A 14761-nucleotide genomic window follows, 5' to 3' on the forward strand; every position below is an offset into this window, starting at 1 on the left:
TTGGGCCATTCAGTTATTTGCCATTCATTCTCTGCAAATAGAGAATAGAGCAAGAGAGTAATAAATGTACCAAGATGGACACTGTTCCAGTTGTGGCCACAACTGCATGCGTTTCTTAGCCAAGGTGGGCAAAGTGTGGCTGCTGGACCTTCCCAGACACACCCCCCCCCCCCCATTTTAATAAAGGCTTTGTTCTTCCTAAGAGGATACCCTTCTAATTAATAAAAAGTAAAGTTTTGACCCCATCTTTGCTGCTGTGGTCATAGTCTTCCATATTTTCTCTTCAGTCGATCATCTAACAACCCTACCAAATAGAATTCATCTCAAATTCAACATTGACAGTTTCTTCTAGAATCAGATGTATTTGCACCCAGTATTTCTGGGCCTTTACATGAACATCACATATAATAAAATGCATCAACGTTTTCCCCACATTTCCAACACTCACTAGAGCTACTTTTATGCATCTTAGAAAGCCTTCCTGGTGTCAATCATCCTCTATGCATCATCTTACAAACATTTTTCAAGTCATTATTCAATGAAAATTTTAGATTCTGTCCATACTCCTTCCCACAGAAGAGCAGAGTATCAGAATCAACATTTAAAAAATCTGGTATGAGAATTCTGTCTATTAAACCAAGAATTGAGAATGTATGACTCTTTAGATATTTTTGAGCTGCAGATGCCATTATCTCTTCACACTTACGATGGATTTATTGAAGCTGGTAATACTTGCAACCCAGTTACATCTGTGGGGGGGGGGGGCATCACAAAAGTCTTTTATTCCTTATTATTTAAATTTCATGCATTCCATGATTTTGTGGTGTTATAAGAAATAAAATCCCTTCAATATGTTTCTTCCACAAAAAGCACTCTTTGTTGCCTTGAGTTTTTTCTGATGCCATACAACTCTACTCCAAAAACAGGTGCTACATTATCAGTTGCTGTTCCTTCCTATTCTGGATCTGCTTTTCAGCCTTCGTCTCTACAGTTTGGTTCTTTTAGCCCCATGGAAGACCATGGCAATGAAGATAGATTGCAGGTTACTGACAGAGAACTTGGTGGCGGTGAGGCAGAGGAAGAAACCCAGTTGGTTGTGTTGGATCCAGAACATGTAAGAAAAATGTAACACTTAGGGAAATTATGATGCAAACACATAGACAGAAAATTGAAATCAAATAGAGCTATCAGTCACCAGATAATGCAGATATACTCATATTTTTACATTAAGTGGTTGGGGGTGGGTAATATTGGTGTTTTCTTTAACAGCACATTATTCTCATTGGGTGTATTAGTTTTCAGGGAGAGTTTGATTTACAAGATTTCATGGTATTAGCAATGAGATGAGAAAAAGATCATAGCTGAAAAGAGCAAACAGCTGGTATGAGTAGATTCGTCCCATATTGATAAGTTCAGGCTGTCAGTTATTACAACATAGCTCCTTTTTCCTGGATGAATTCTAAGTTTCTAAGATGACTTGACATAGCCCTGCCAGCATCACAAACATCTGGGTTTTATTGTTTTGAGCATCTCATGTTTTAATTGAATTCTCTGATACAATAGGAATTCCTGAGATATAAATATTTTAGGGAATGCACATTCTTTACCAAAATCACAGGAGTAATCAATTGTTAGTAAATTAAATTAAAATTAAAATAGACCAATGGGATTTATTAAATCAACACTTATATGTCCCATTGCTTCATTAGGCCTATTCTAATTGTGAACTTAGAATTAGTTCTCTCCCCAATATCTCCCCACTTGGCACTGCTTTATTTACTAATCTCCCAATTGTCATGCTAGACTGCCTTTTGCCCTATGACCTGCTTCTCTTTCTCACTTATATTCCATTCTGATCCAGTCTCACCTATGTACAGTGTTCCCTCACTACTTCACAGTTCACTTTTCGCAGATTCGCTGTGTTGCAGATTTTCAATCAACTCTAAAAGACTATTATAAATAATAAAAAATTACAATTTACAACCTAAGGAAGGGAGGAAGGAGAAACCATAGGGAGAGAAAAGGAGCCCAAGTGGAGGAGAAGGAGGTGATTTATCAACACACGATTGGTTGATAAAGACTTAAAATAGTGTATAACTACTAAAATAATGTATAAATAATAAAATAAATATAGTGTCCCTACTTCGCGGATTTTCACTTATTGCGGGGGGTCCTGGAACCTAACCCCTGCGATAAGTGAGAGAACACTGTATTTCTGATTCCTCTCCCTTCTGTTTTCCATTGTTTCCTCTTCATCCAAGTGGTTAAACCATTCTAAATCTCCATGTGAAATGATTCAGACAGTGAAACCTTATGTATGTATATTCTTAAATACTGTTGTATCGAATGAGACTTACTTCCGGATAGGTGTCTGCAGGATTCCTGCCGAACAATTATTTATTTATTTATATATTATTTATTACAGCATTTCTATCCCGCCCTTCTCACCCCCAAGGGGTGACTCAGGGCGGCTTACAAGCAGATATAAAAGCAAAGTATATGAAACAGTTACAATACAACAAAAATAATGCATTAAATTAATTAAGTTAAAACATCCATATTAAAACATTCAAAGGCGCATTCCATGTCACAGTCTAAGTCTGTCGGTTCTTTGTCATAAGTTCAAATTATTTCCTTCTTTCAGCTACTTTTACTATCTATTCTCCCATTTTTGGCATTTCTTCTAGTTTCCTCATCTGCGCATACACAATTCTTGCTGCAGTTGCCATCAGAATGTAAAATCTGTCTTATGTCTTCAGAAATGATCTATCTGTTTTGCCTAGTAGGAATGCCTTTGAATGCTTGGGTATTTTTAGTTTTAATATTTTTTTTCTGTAGTTTTATAGATCTCAATCTGAAATATGTTTGCCTTTTTGCGGGACCACTACATATGAAAAAATGATCCCCTTGCTTGTTTACATTTCCAACAGATATTTTTCAATTGTGGCTGTATTTTTGAAGGTGTCGTGTAATATTGATAGAACATTTTGTAAAGGTTTTCCAACAATTTTTATTTCCAGAGGCATTCCCACTCATCTAGGCTAATCATATGGCCAGTATTTTTGGCCCATTTTAGCATACATTTTTTGAAATATTCATCTTCCATGTATAAATTTAGCATTAGGGTGTAGATTTGGCATAGTTGTTTATTTTTTATTTGTAATGTTTTGTTGAAATCGGTCTTTTCTTCCTCAAATCCTATGTGTATGTCCTTTTGATATTGATGGTGTAGTTGTGTAAATGCAAACCAGTTCAGGTTGTAGCCTTGTTGGTTTATTTCTGTCCTTGTTTTTAGCCGGAGATTGCCTCATGGTCTTCTTGAGTAACTCTGCATAGGTTAATCATCTTCTGTTACCCTTGGGATTTCCACTTTGCTTAAAGGCTTCCTAAATCAAAGTCCATTGTGGTATTTTTGTAATAAATATTTCTTTTGTGCTTTTTCTAAGTTCTCATCGGAATTTTCATAATTGGGTGTTTATTAAAGCTTGGGTCTTCTGCCATTTTTATATAAATTAGGTATGCATGTAAGCCAAATTTTAAATCTGCTCCTTCAAGAACTATGAGGCTTTTATTTTCAAGATGGCTCCATTCTTTTAACCAATTCAATATAGCTGCTTCTTGGTACAGTTTTATTACCAGGAGGGCAAGTTCTCCTTTTTGTTTAGTATTTTGTAATGTTTTTATCTTTATTAATCTTTATTCAAACCACAGGGATTATTGAAGGATGGATGCTGTTTCCTCAAGTGATGCAATTGTGTTTATGTGGTCTTATTTCTTTCCTTAGCCATTGATGAAAAGATTCCAAAGTGCTCTGAAGGCCTACCTCAATAAGCAGATAGGAAAACTGACTGATGAAGTTTGTGAACTGGTAGGATGTCTTTCTTCAGATTTGCTCTCTGTTCTTGTCTGTTCTTGTATTGGTATATGGTGGCTCATTTCCTCCACTTTGTATCTGTAGACAGCATCCATAAAGCATGGGAAGGGGGAGAGAGAGAACCTTGGAGTGATCTTGTATGGAGTCCAGCAGCAACTGGCCAGGCTGCAGATGGAACTGGAGAAGAACCACAACTGCCATTCCCAGATTGCCATGGCACGCCGGCAACTGGAGGAAGAGTTGCATGATCTCAGGAAGACATACAAGGCAGCATGTGAAAGCACTGAGGATGAACGCAAAAGAGGTGATATGCTTCTGAACCTCTAGGGTTTTCCTCATTCTTTTCATATTGTTTGACAAGCTTAAGCACTCTATTCAGAAACCAAGGGTTGACTAAATAAACCATTATGATAAAAGAGCTGATTGTGAACATGAGTCATGGCTCTTTAAAAGCTAAGATCTTAATTACAGAATTATTACTGGGCCATATATATGCAGCTGTGATTGATAGTCATGATATTACGATATTTTTGTTTTGTTGCAATGTGTTTGTGGTTACTGTGTTAATTTGTGGAACCAAGGAATGAGTAGCTAACATAAAAACTACCCAGATATTTGTGCATATTTCTGCAGTCAAATTCTATGAATGCAGAAAATGATATTAGACTCACAATTCAATATCACAAGGACATCAATTTTTATTTTAAATCAGCAAATGTTTAAACTTATAACTGTGAAGACAATGCAATCCATATTACTAGCCTCTTAAGTAGGTTGCTTTGTATAAAGCAGGTTGTTGTGGGAGGAATCCATCATTTCTCTACCAGCTGGCTATACTTCTGTGCAAGTGACAGACAAAAGAGCTTCCCTTCTTCTGGGACCTTCATGGAAATCAAGTAGGTTGGTGGTGGAAGAATCGAGAGATCCACTCTTGCTTCTGCCAACCTACTCACTTGCTGCATGGAATGCCTTGCCACCTATAACTACCCGCTGAACTCTTAAATACATGATTGGTCATGGAAAAAATGTGCATTGTGCAATGTTCCCCATTTCTGCTTAACATTATGAATAATTACCCAATTGAAATGGTGCAACATTGGAACATGTATGTTTGTGATTAGTTTAAATGATATACTAAGTTTTCAGAGTAAAGAAAAGTTTATATTGGCATAGATTGGGGTATTTTTAGTATTGGATATGATTCAGTATGTGAATAATGTTGCCTCCTCATTGTGGTTTTGACACAAGCTGTAGAAATAAATTTTCCCTGTTGGTTTTCTCAGTTTCAGCCATGCAGACAGAGATAGAAAAGCTGTCCATGCGCCTGTTTTACATGCAGAACATGGACAAAGATGTCCGTGATGATATGGCTGTGATGAAAAGAATAGTGAATAAAGCTGATATGGAAAGAATGCATGCAGAAATCGAAAAACAAAAACAGGTACTTAGCAATAGTACTGTGAATTATCCTCTCTGTTTCTCACCAGGTCTCCTTCCTCAAGAATCCCTGGCAAGAAAGATTGCCGCTCAATCCTTGCCAGAACTCATCTTCTGTTGACTCTCACTTCCCACTCCTGTCATTTTGTTCCTTACTCTGAGAACAGCTCCAGCAGTAAAATATCGTCCCTGGGAATTCAGAATGCCTGTCTTTTCAAAACGAACAGGCCCCTTTCTTAGGCAGAGAATATTTAATCTTTCAAGAAGTCTCACTGCTACAGCTGGGAAAATCTTTCATTACTTTATTGGAAACACTCAGCCAATTATAGCCCAAAAGAATCAGGTTTACTTTTGTTGGAGGTAGAAACCTCAAAAAAATGAAGTCCTAGTTCTTAGTTCTCTATTTATTTATTTTTTTAGGATTTTGCTGCTATGGCTAAATTTGATACCTTTAAATCCAAGAAATATATTTAGGGGTAGCCATTTTAGGCCATGCAGCAAAATAAAAGACAAAATTCACAAAACAGCAACATCTTTATTGACCAGCTAAAATGCACAAAACACATTTGGCAAGCTTTCAACATTCTGTTGGTTTCTCCATCAGACAAAAGATTCTCAGAGTCATACAGGAGACCCCCTGAGTAAAAGCTGAGGGAGCTGGGTGTGTTTAGCTTGGAGAAGAGGAGGTTGAGAGGGGACATGATACCCATGTTTAAATATTTGAAAGGATGTCACATTGAGGAGGGGGCAAACATTTTTTTTCCTGTTGTTCTGGAGACTAGGACATAATGGAGCAATGGATTCAGATTGCACCTAATTAGGAAAAACTTCCTGAAGGCTAGACCTGTTCAACAATAGAGTAGGTTACCCTGGAGTGTAGTGGAATCTCGTTCTCTCCAGGTTTTTAAACAGAGGCCAGATGGCCATCTGCCAGGGGTGCTTTGATTTTGTGTACCTGCATGGCAGAATGGGGTCGGACTGGGTGGCTACTGTGGTCTTTTCTGTGATTCTGTGAGTCTATGGGGAAATGAACTACAAAATAAGAAAATAATTAGATGCTTGATGCTGAATGTGATAATAATAATCTATTAGCATAGATGTGGGGAAAAATAATACTCCTTTGATGTGGTTATTCTCACATTGCCCGGGAAAAGTGCATTGCACAGGAAAAAAGCAGGGGGGAAATTGGTCCAATTATCATGCATGTTTTCTCTAATGTCTTAGGACCTTCATGTAGATCGCTTAACAAAGAGGGTCAATGAGTTGGAGGAGCAGATAGCTCTCTATGAAGCACAATACATGGCACAGTCTGAAGACACAAACATTACACGGAAAGAAGTGGCAGAGGTAAGAAGTCAGGCCATTTCCTGGTTTTTGTATGAAAAAGTGTAACACTCTTTTAAAATTCTCTGTATGTACTGGTTTTATCAACTTAACTATCCTGACTTGTTTGCTCGCATATGTTTTTCTCTTTCTTACAAAGAGGCCAGGGTAACTAAGAATCTATGTAAAAAGCAATACCACATGCAAATAGCATTAAAATTGTAATGCTAAAAACACAAAAACATAATAAAATACATGAAATCAGCAAAAATCTCTTCCTGAACAGTTGAAACAGTTTCCTTGCTCCAAAAATCTTGTTAATGTATTTTCAGAAGGCACTTTTAATATACACACGCAGAATATGGTTTATTCTTTTATTTTATCTGTTTAGAGCTTTTGCCTTAGAAGCTGGCATGTAGGTAACAATCCATGCAGTAGTCTGGAAATATGCTCCACTGAAGTAATTCCAAATAGGTTCATATCAAAGTGCATGGTTAATCACTGGGACAAAGTGATTTTAGAAGCTGGCTATCCAATTATATACACAGTCCTCAATTTTTTACCACTTTTTGGTATGGCTGACTCTGTTTTTCAATTTTTTTCATTCCAGAGTTTGTGAAATCAGCAAAAAAAAAAAGATCAAGAAAATAAAGGTTAAGAATCAGGATATGCAACACTGCTACTGTACTTCATGGGAATGGATAGTATGTAGTATGATTGAAAAGGGACTGGAATATCATTGCCCTGCAAAGTATAACATTTCACCACTTTGTCTTTGCAGGCAATTACAGAGATACAAGCCATTCAGTTGGAAAAAAAGCAGCTCTTGCGTAACTGGGCTGGGAGCTTGACTGGGATGAAGCACCGAGATGAAGCTTATGCTGCTATGCAAGCGGCTTTGCTGTAAGTAGTTTGTATAAACAAATATTATTTTGGGGGCTGGCCTTGCTGCTGAATTAGATAAAGGGCTTCATAATTTATGAAGGCATTTTGAACATATCTTCCCCATTTGAAGAAAATGAAGTACAAAATGATTATCAGCAAATCAGAACAGTTACTGGGAACAAGACTCCCCAAATGGAATGTCCCTTCAGATGACACAGCTGTCCTATAGCTATATCTAGCTATTAAACAGCCCATAATTCAAATAGGGATTTATATTCATGAAGTACAAATCAAAATTATATTACTTGCAGAGGATGTCTTTGTTCATAGTAAGTCTTTTTTTATACATGATAAACTACGATGGCAGAATTATTGTTTTCATTCACATATAAAGATGCATACACACACATTCATTCCTGTCATTCCTGTCTCTTTTACACATATCCTGCATCTATCCCATGGTAATTACATTTGAAGGAAAGCTGAGTGGCTCGGGGTTAATTATTTTTTTCTCATTCTACTTCTGCAGAGAATCCAGACACAAGCTCAAGGCATTGGAGATTGAAATTGAAGTCTACAAGAAGTCCATCACCAAGGAGGAGGAGAGAAACGAGCTCTTGGCTTCTCTCTTAAACCGCGCAGAGAATGATGGCAACACAAGCAGGAAGCTGATTTCCCAATGCCTGGCTAAACAGGATGCCATGAAAGTGGAGTTTGGGACTTACACCCGTGCCCTTCAGGAGACAGAGCAAGCCCTCATTCGGGCCAATATGGTGAGATTCCCTCAGTGGTTCCACAGTGGGTTTTTTCCATCGGCTTCTACTTAGTAGGGCTTTCATCCTCCTCCAACAAGAGACCTGTTTATAACTCTTTGTACTTTTTCTTCTCTTTCCAGGATCAAGCTTCTCGCACGAAAGAGTTGGCGATTCTTCGAAAAGAGATCGAGAAGGGATCAGAAACCAAGCAAGAACTCGAGAATGAGATCATATCCAAGCTTCAGGATCACCTGATGTCTAACAAAGCAGCAAGATATTATCTACAACTAGGTGTTAAACTTCAAGACCAACTGATGGCTTTGGTATGTATAGCACCTACAGCTGTGGGGATGGATAGAAATGAGGTTGAATGGATGTTGACAGGATTCTGTGTATATTTTTGCATTGAGTATTGGTTCTTAAAAGGATTTAAAAGACTACTTAGCATCTTAGTTCAATATGGGTTTTGGAAACCCTAGGATCAATCTAAAAGCACGAACAAATGCTGTTAGGCACTTATTAAAGACACAAAATCATTCCATCAGTTCAGGGCCATGCCAAGTTTGCCTTTGGATTTCTGATGTTTGATTAAACAGACACACCATTATAAGTATAGTGTTCATTTTGCTCTTTCTTGAAGAATGAAGGGAATATGTACCACATAGAAATTGATAGCAAATACTGCATTGTATATATGATTGTGATTAGGATCTTAGTTTTTATATTATACATAAACTTAAAAGTATTTATTACCCTGTGAAAATTATTCTACAGACAATAATCTCAATTTAATATTTAACTTTGGACTGCTATTCAGATGATGTTCAAGGGAATCTAGCTTTTAGGGAGGTAAGAAAAAAACAATTGATGCAAAGGAAAAAGCAAGTAAAAAATTATGCTTTTTTGTAATACAGTTCTTGTTTTGCATAACTTACCCAATACATCCAAACACTTCCAATAAACATCCATAGACACATTTTTCTCCTCTCCTTACCCTCTCCTTATTGTCCCTAGGACATACAGCTCACCAAGGTTGAGAATGACACAGCCCAAACTGAACTGAATATCACAAACACCAGCTGCAAGCTGAATATGTTTGAGAAGACCCTGTCGGATGTAGACAGCAAAATGGACAACCTCAACAAACAAATCAGTCATAGTGAAGCTGAAATTGCTAAGCGTAACCTCCTGATTGGACGCAAACAAGGGGTGATCAACCTGTACAACAAGAAATTGGAAATGCTGATTTCTCAACTTGGGGTATGTACAGTACTTATTATTTATTTATTTATCTATGTACGTATTTATTATATTATTATTTACTTTTTTTATTCCACCTTTCTCCTGGTATAAGAACTCAAGGCAGCTAACAGCAAACACAACACAATACAATTAAAAACAGAGCAAATAAATATGAATATAAAAATGCAAAACCAATTAAATATTTTGTGTCATGGAACATAAAACATTACAATACAATGTTATATTAACATTATTAAAACTACATTCAATTTAAAAAAAAAATGTTTACCATATTATTTTAACCTATCCTGGAATCTACCAGCAAACTCCTACCTTTAAAACTTGACAAAACTAGTTTTTATTTTGAATTTCCAGAGAAATTTTAAAAGTGACTTGGATCTTTATAGGGAGGTCAGAATAAAATCCCCCTGTGCCTGTGGACCAGGCCCGGTTCTTCATGGATGCCGCTGAAGCCCCCGCTTCAGGTTCAGCGCCTTCCTGGGCGCACCCGAATCGGCGGCGGCAGCAGGCGGCGGCGACCACTGGGTCGCTTGCCACGGAACCAGGAAGTATTTTGTATTCTCGCAATATTTTGCGAGATCTCGTGGAAATCTTGCGAGATCTTGTGAGAATACAGGCTACTTCCTGGTTCTGCAGTGAGCGACCCAATGGTCGCCGCCGCCGTCCGCCGCCAGTAAGTTTGGGATGGGGGCGCGCAAATTCGTGTGGGGGGCACGCGGCCCTAGGTTGGCTTACCACCTGGAAAAAACTAGGGCCGCTCCTGCTGTGGACTTCCTGTATTCTGAAATCCAGTCAAAATCTCTAATTATTTGAAAACTCTTAGCCTAAGGATAGGGAATGTGTGCCTGTTCATATGTTGCCATTGCTATGTAAATGAACACTGTAGTCTGGCATCATCGTGGGTGCCACACAAATGGTCTAGTCTTGTCTTAGAAAGCTTTTAACCCTGCAAAGTTATCCAGTAGTGAGTTAGAGTGAAAATGTATCTTACTTTTTCTTTCTGAATAAACAAGTCAAAATGGGGGAGGATGGGGGAAAATGGGAGGGGAATGAAATGCAAAGATACAGAATGGGGGACGCCTGGCTTGACAGCAGTACATATGAAAAAGATCTTGGAGTCCTCATGGACAACAAGTTGAACATGAGCCTACAATGTGATGTGGCGGCAAAAAAAAAAGCCAGTGGGATTTTGGCCTGCGTCAATAGGAGTATAGTGTCTAGATCCAGGGAAGACATGCTGCCCTCCTATTCTGCCTTGGTCAGACCACACCTGGAATACTGTGTCCATTTCTGGTCACCACAATTGAAGAGAGATGTTGACAAGCTGGAATGTGTCCACTAGAGGAGGGCAACTAAAATGATCAAGGATCTGGAGAACAAGCCCTATGAGGAGCAGCTTAAAGAGCTGGGCATGTCTAGCTTGCAGAAGAGAAGGCTGAGAGGAGATATGATAGCCGTGTATAAATATGTGAGTGGAAGTTATAGGGAGGAGGGAGCAAGCTTGTTTTCTGCTGCCCTGGAGACTAGGATGTGGAACAATGGCTTTGAACTACAGGAAAGGAGATTCCACCTGAACATCAGAAAGAACTTCCTCACTGTGAGAGCAATGGAACCCTCTGCCCTGGAGTGTGGTGGAGGCTCCTAACTTGGAGGCTTTTAAGCAGAGGCTGGATGGCCATCTGTCAGGAGTGCTTTCAATGTGATATTCCTGCTTCTTGGCAAGGGGTTGGACTGGATGGCTCGTGAGGTCTCTTCCAATTCTACGATTCTATGATTCTAGGATCTATTACTAAGACTTGTCACTGCAGTAGCCCCATTAATCTAGTGCATTCTACTGCCAATACCTTTGAGTAAAAAAAAGTCTTACAAGAAAAAATGCCATAAATATGAAGAACTAATAAAAAGTAGTTTTAAAAAAATCAGAAGAATCAGGAAAATCAGTCTAAAAGTTGCAAGGTTAACCCCATGAGATTCATGATGCTGAGGGTATTTGAACTCAAGTTTTCCCACACTTAAGCCCCATCTACACTGCTATGTAATGCAGTTTCAGATTGCAGATTAACTGCATTGAACCTGATTATATGGCAGTGTAAACTCATATAATCCATTTTCTGAGTCAGCACTAAGCAATATAATGCAGTTCAAACTGCATTATATGGCAGCACAGATACGGCCTAAGTCTAGCCAGGCATCTTCCACTATTCAGTTGATTTAAATTCAAATGCTTGTAAATCCTAGCCATGATGAACACTGGTCAAAGATAATGAATTACCACCTAAAGATATACAGCCCAGTAGGTTGGCCAATTCTACTTACCTAATCACTACGCCACACTTGTTTTTTTACTATTTTATTACAGAATGTGTTTTAGATACTATCCCACGTATCTTCTCCAAATACATTGAGTTTCATATGTTTTTCATTTTATAGCAAACAGCTATACAATGAAAGCAATGGGAAATCTACCACAACAAAAGCAACATCAGCTGTCCAAAGTGTGTGGATTGCTTGGCTGATATCATACTAATTTTGCTCTCATTATACACACACTTATTTTTATGGCTTAGAATGGACTAATACACATATGAGAATGTGTGTGGAATAGCAAATTGCAACTGCCTTAGGTATCTAAGTAAGGGTGGAGTAGTGATGAGATACAAGCTGAATCTATACTGCCATATAATGCAGTTTGGAATTATATAGACTTATATAGTCAGTATAGACCTATATAATGCAGTTCAATGTGGTTAAATTGCATTATATGGGTCTGCACTGATCATATGATGCAGTTCTAAATTGGATTATATGGCAGTTTTCATCCATCCTATATCTCCTTACTGCTGTTGCTCCATCCTCCTTTTTGACATTATTTGCAAGATTTTCAACAGGCTTGGCAGAAAATAAGGTTAAGAAGTGGGGCACTGCCTAAAAATGTGTTTTTCCTTGCTTAGTTTTCCCCAAGTTGCTAAAACTTATTTTGTTTTATCAGACTGTGTTATAAGTGTACAAGAAAAACAAATTGGGAAGTTTTTCTTGATGTAAGAGTAAACGTAGTCTTGAAGTTCTGCTGCATTCACAGTGCTTCTTGTCCATCAGGAAAGAATTCTTGTGCTTGCATCGAGTATTTAGGTCATAATGAAAAATAAGAAATTTCTGCACATGTGGATATTGCTCACTATCTCATTAAAAACATTAACATTTACTCAATTTTCTTACTGATTCTAATGCTGTCCCCATCTCTTTTCCCCCCATTTAACCGTAGTTTCAGGTACAAAAATGATTAAAATCACAGTGATAACAAATTAAGTGGATAAATCAGAGCTAATGAAAATATTCGTATTAGCTCCCCCCCCCCAAAAAAAATTGCCAGAATTCCCAGATACTCTATCCTTAGACTACACACTGTTTCAAAACAAAACAAAAGACCCATAAACTGTGAGCAGTGCAACTGTGTTCTTCTGGTGCCTCTGTGCTGAGTGTATAGCTATGCACTACGAATGAAACAGAATCATTTTGATTGACTCTAGGGACAAGAACTGGGGCCCTTGGAAATTGAAATCAAGAAACTCACTAAACATATAGATGATATTGAGTTGGAGGTGGAGAAGTTACAGAGAGAGTGGCTGATTCAGCAGAAAGAGTTAGTAAAACTTACCCAAGAGCGAGATGGGCAGCTCTCTTCCTTGGATATGTTAAAGAAAGAAATCACGATCAAGGAGCAAAAGAAAGTCCGCATAGAAAGTAAGTGTGATGCTTCCTGGAAAAGTGGTAATAAGGTAGAGCACCCCAGCTTTGACTGAACGATTTGCAGGTTTCTTTGAAAATGGACAGACAGACAAGAGATATAATCATGTCTATGACTGCAAACCAATGATTACTAATTACAGAATTAGTGTGGAGGAAGGAGGAGACATATTTTTCTGTCATAGTGATGAGGTCTTACAACAAAGATCTTTTTCAATTCCTTGAAAAATAGCAGTTTTGGTGGGTGATAATTGTCTATGGGGTCTCAATAGTAGTTGGCAATTGTATGCTTTTCTCGGATGGTTATGTGTGATGTGATAACTTTCAAGTCTCCTTAAGCAATAAGTTATCAAGTTCTACAAATCTTACAGCACCAGGTTGTGTGTTTACTAACTGATTTACTATCAGTTAGCTGAACACACAAATCACAGTACAATAGTTTATTCTCTGATGTTAAAAGATATTCCTAGATGCAGAAACCTAGTTTCTAAATACATTTTTATTTCAAGAGAATAATAATAATAATAATAATAATAATAATAATAATAATAATAATAATAATGCTCAGCATCGTTTGGGAAGAAAAATCACGTTTTGTTTTATTAGTTACACACCTCTCCTTATGGCTTCAGGTAGGGTACAACATAGCTAAAATACATAGCTAAAACAAAGGACCATAAAATATATACCTTAAAAACATAGAAGAAACAGCAAAACTAATAAAATGTAATTTTAATTTGGAGTGCTAAGATAGAAAAATGCACAGAGCACTAATTTAAAAGGACATTTTGTTCTTCAGATCCCACCAATAATTAGAGCTCTAAAGAGAAGGGTGTTTAAAGTTTTAGGCTTTTAATTTCCATGGTATGCAATGGTTTCGCCAGCAAAAATGAAGACAGGATATATGATATCTTCTCATCCACTGATATGGCACATCTGTCAGTGCAGCAGCATGGGCTTAGTGATATTGCCAGGACGCTTGTAAAACAGGTATCTGTCTGTGTATGCAGACTTCCCCACCAGCCTCTCCTCTTCATTGTGACCTGTTGACTATTTCTTGCCAGATGAAATTCAGCAGGAGAAAAATGAGCTGAAGGACATTGAGCGCCACATGAAGAACATGGCTAATGATTTAGTCAAGCTACATCTGTTGATCAACAAGAACAGAGAGGATTCTGAAGAGCTGCAGCAAGGAAACACCTTAATGGAGAATGAGTTTGTGCGCTCTCTCAAGGTATTTGCCATCCCCTTCAGACACATTTTCCAGGAATAATCTGGATGAGGTCTTGTTGTTCTGTTTTATCTGTTTTTCCCAGTAACTGGTTCGCAGACCTTTTGTGGCAGGAACAGTGGGAGCAACTGATCGCAATCTTATATGTGGAGGGTGGTACATCAGCATAGATAAACTGTTGACTCAGTACACTTTTATTGGGATGGAGGATCATGAAGAAAAGTTTAGCAAGGGCCCTGCTAACATGAT

General features: G+C 37.9%; 1 protein-coding gene across 2 annotated transcripts in view; it reads left to right on the plus strand.

Moving 5' to 3' along the window:
- Nucleotides 1-14761, plus strand: part of ccdc40 (coiled-coil domain 40 molecular ruler complex subunit) — a 28134-nt gene that overhangs the window by 7026 nt on the left and 6347 nt on the right. For both annotated transcript variants that reach the window (XM_008104160.3, XM_062970799.1), the window contains 11 exons: nucleotides 927-1114; nucleotides 3785-3868; nucleotides 3959-4178; nucleotides 5158-5315; nucleotides 6536-6658; nucleotides 7416-7537; nucleotides 8049-8292; nucleotides 8415-8597; nucleotides 9289-9534; nucleotides 13065-13278; nucleotides 14346-14515. In XM_008104160.3, the coding sequence (XP_008102367.2) occupies nucleotides 927-1114; nucleotides 3785-3868; nucleotides 3959-4178; nucleotides 5158-5315; nucleotides 6536-6658; nucleotides 7416-7537; nucleotides 8049-8292; nucleotides 8415-8597; nucleotides 9289-9534; nucleotides 13065-13278; nucleotides 14346-14515 (1952 nt within the window). The remainder of the gene's footprint in view (nucleotides 1-926; nucleotides 1115-3784; nucleotides 3869-3958; nucleotides 4179-5157; nucleotides 5316-6535; nucleotides 6659-7415; nucleotides 7538-8048; nucleotides 8293-8414; nucleotides 8598-9288; nucleotides 9535-13064; nucleotides 13279-14345; nucleotides 14516-14761) is intronic.

This window comes from Anolis carolinensis, chromosome 2 (assembly GCF_035594765.1).
Source record: "Anolis carolinensis isolate JA03-04 chromosome 2, rAnoCar3.1.pri, whole genome shotgun sequence".
Taxonomy (NCBI): Eukaryota; Metazoa; Chordata; class Lepidosauria; order Squamata; family Dactyloidae; genus Anolis; species Anolis carolinensis.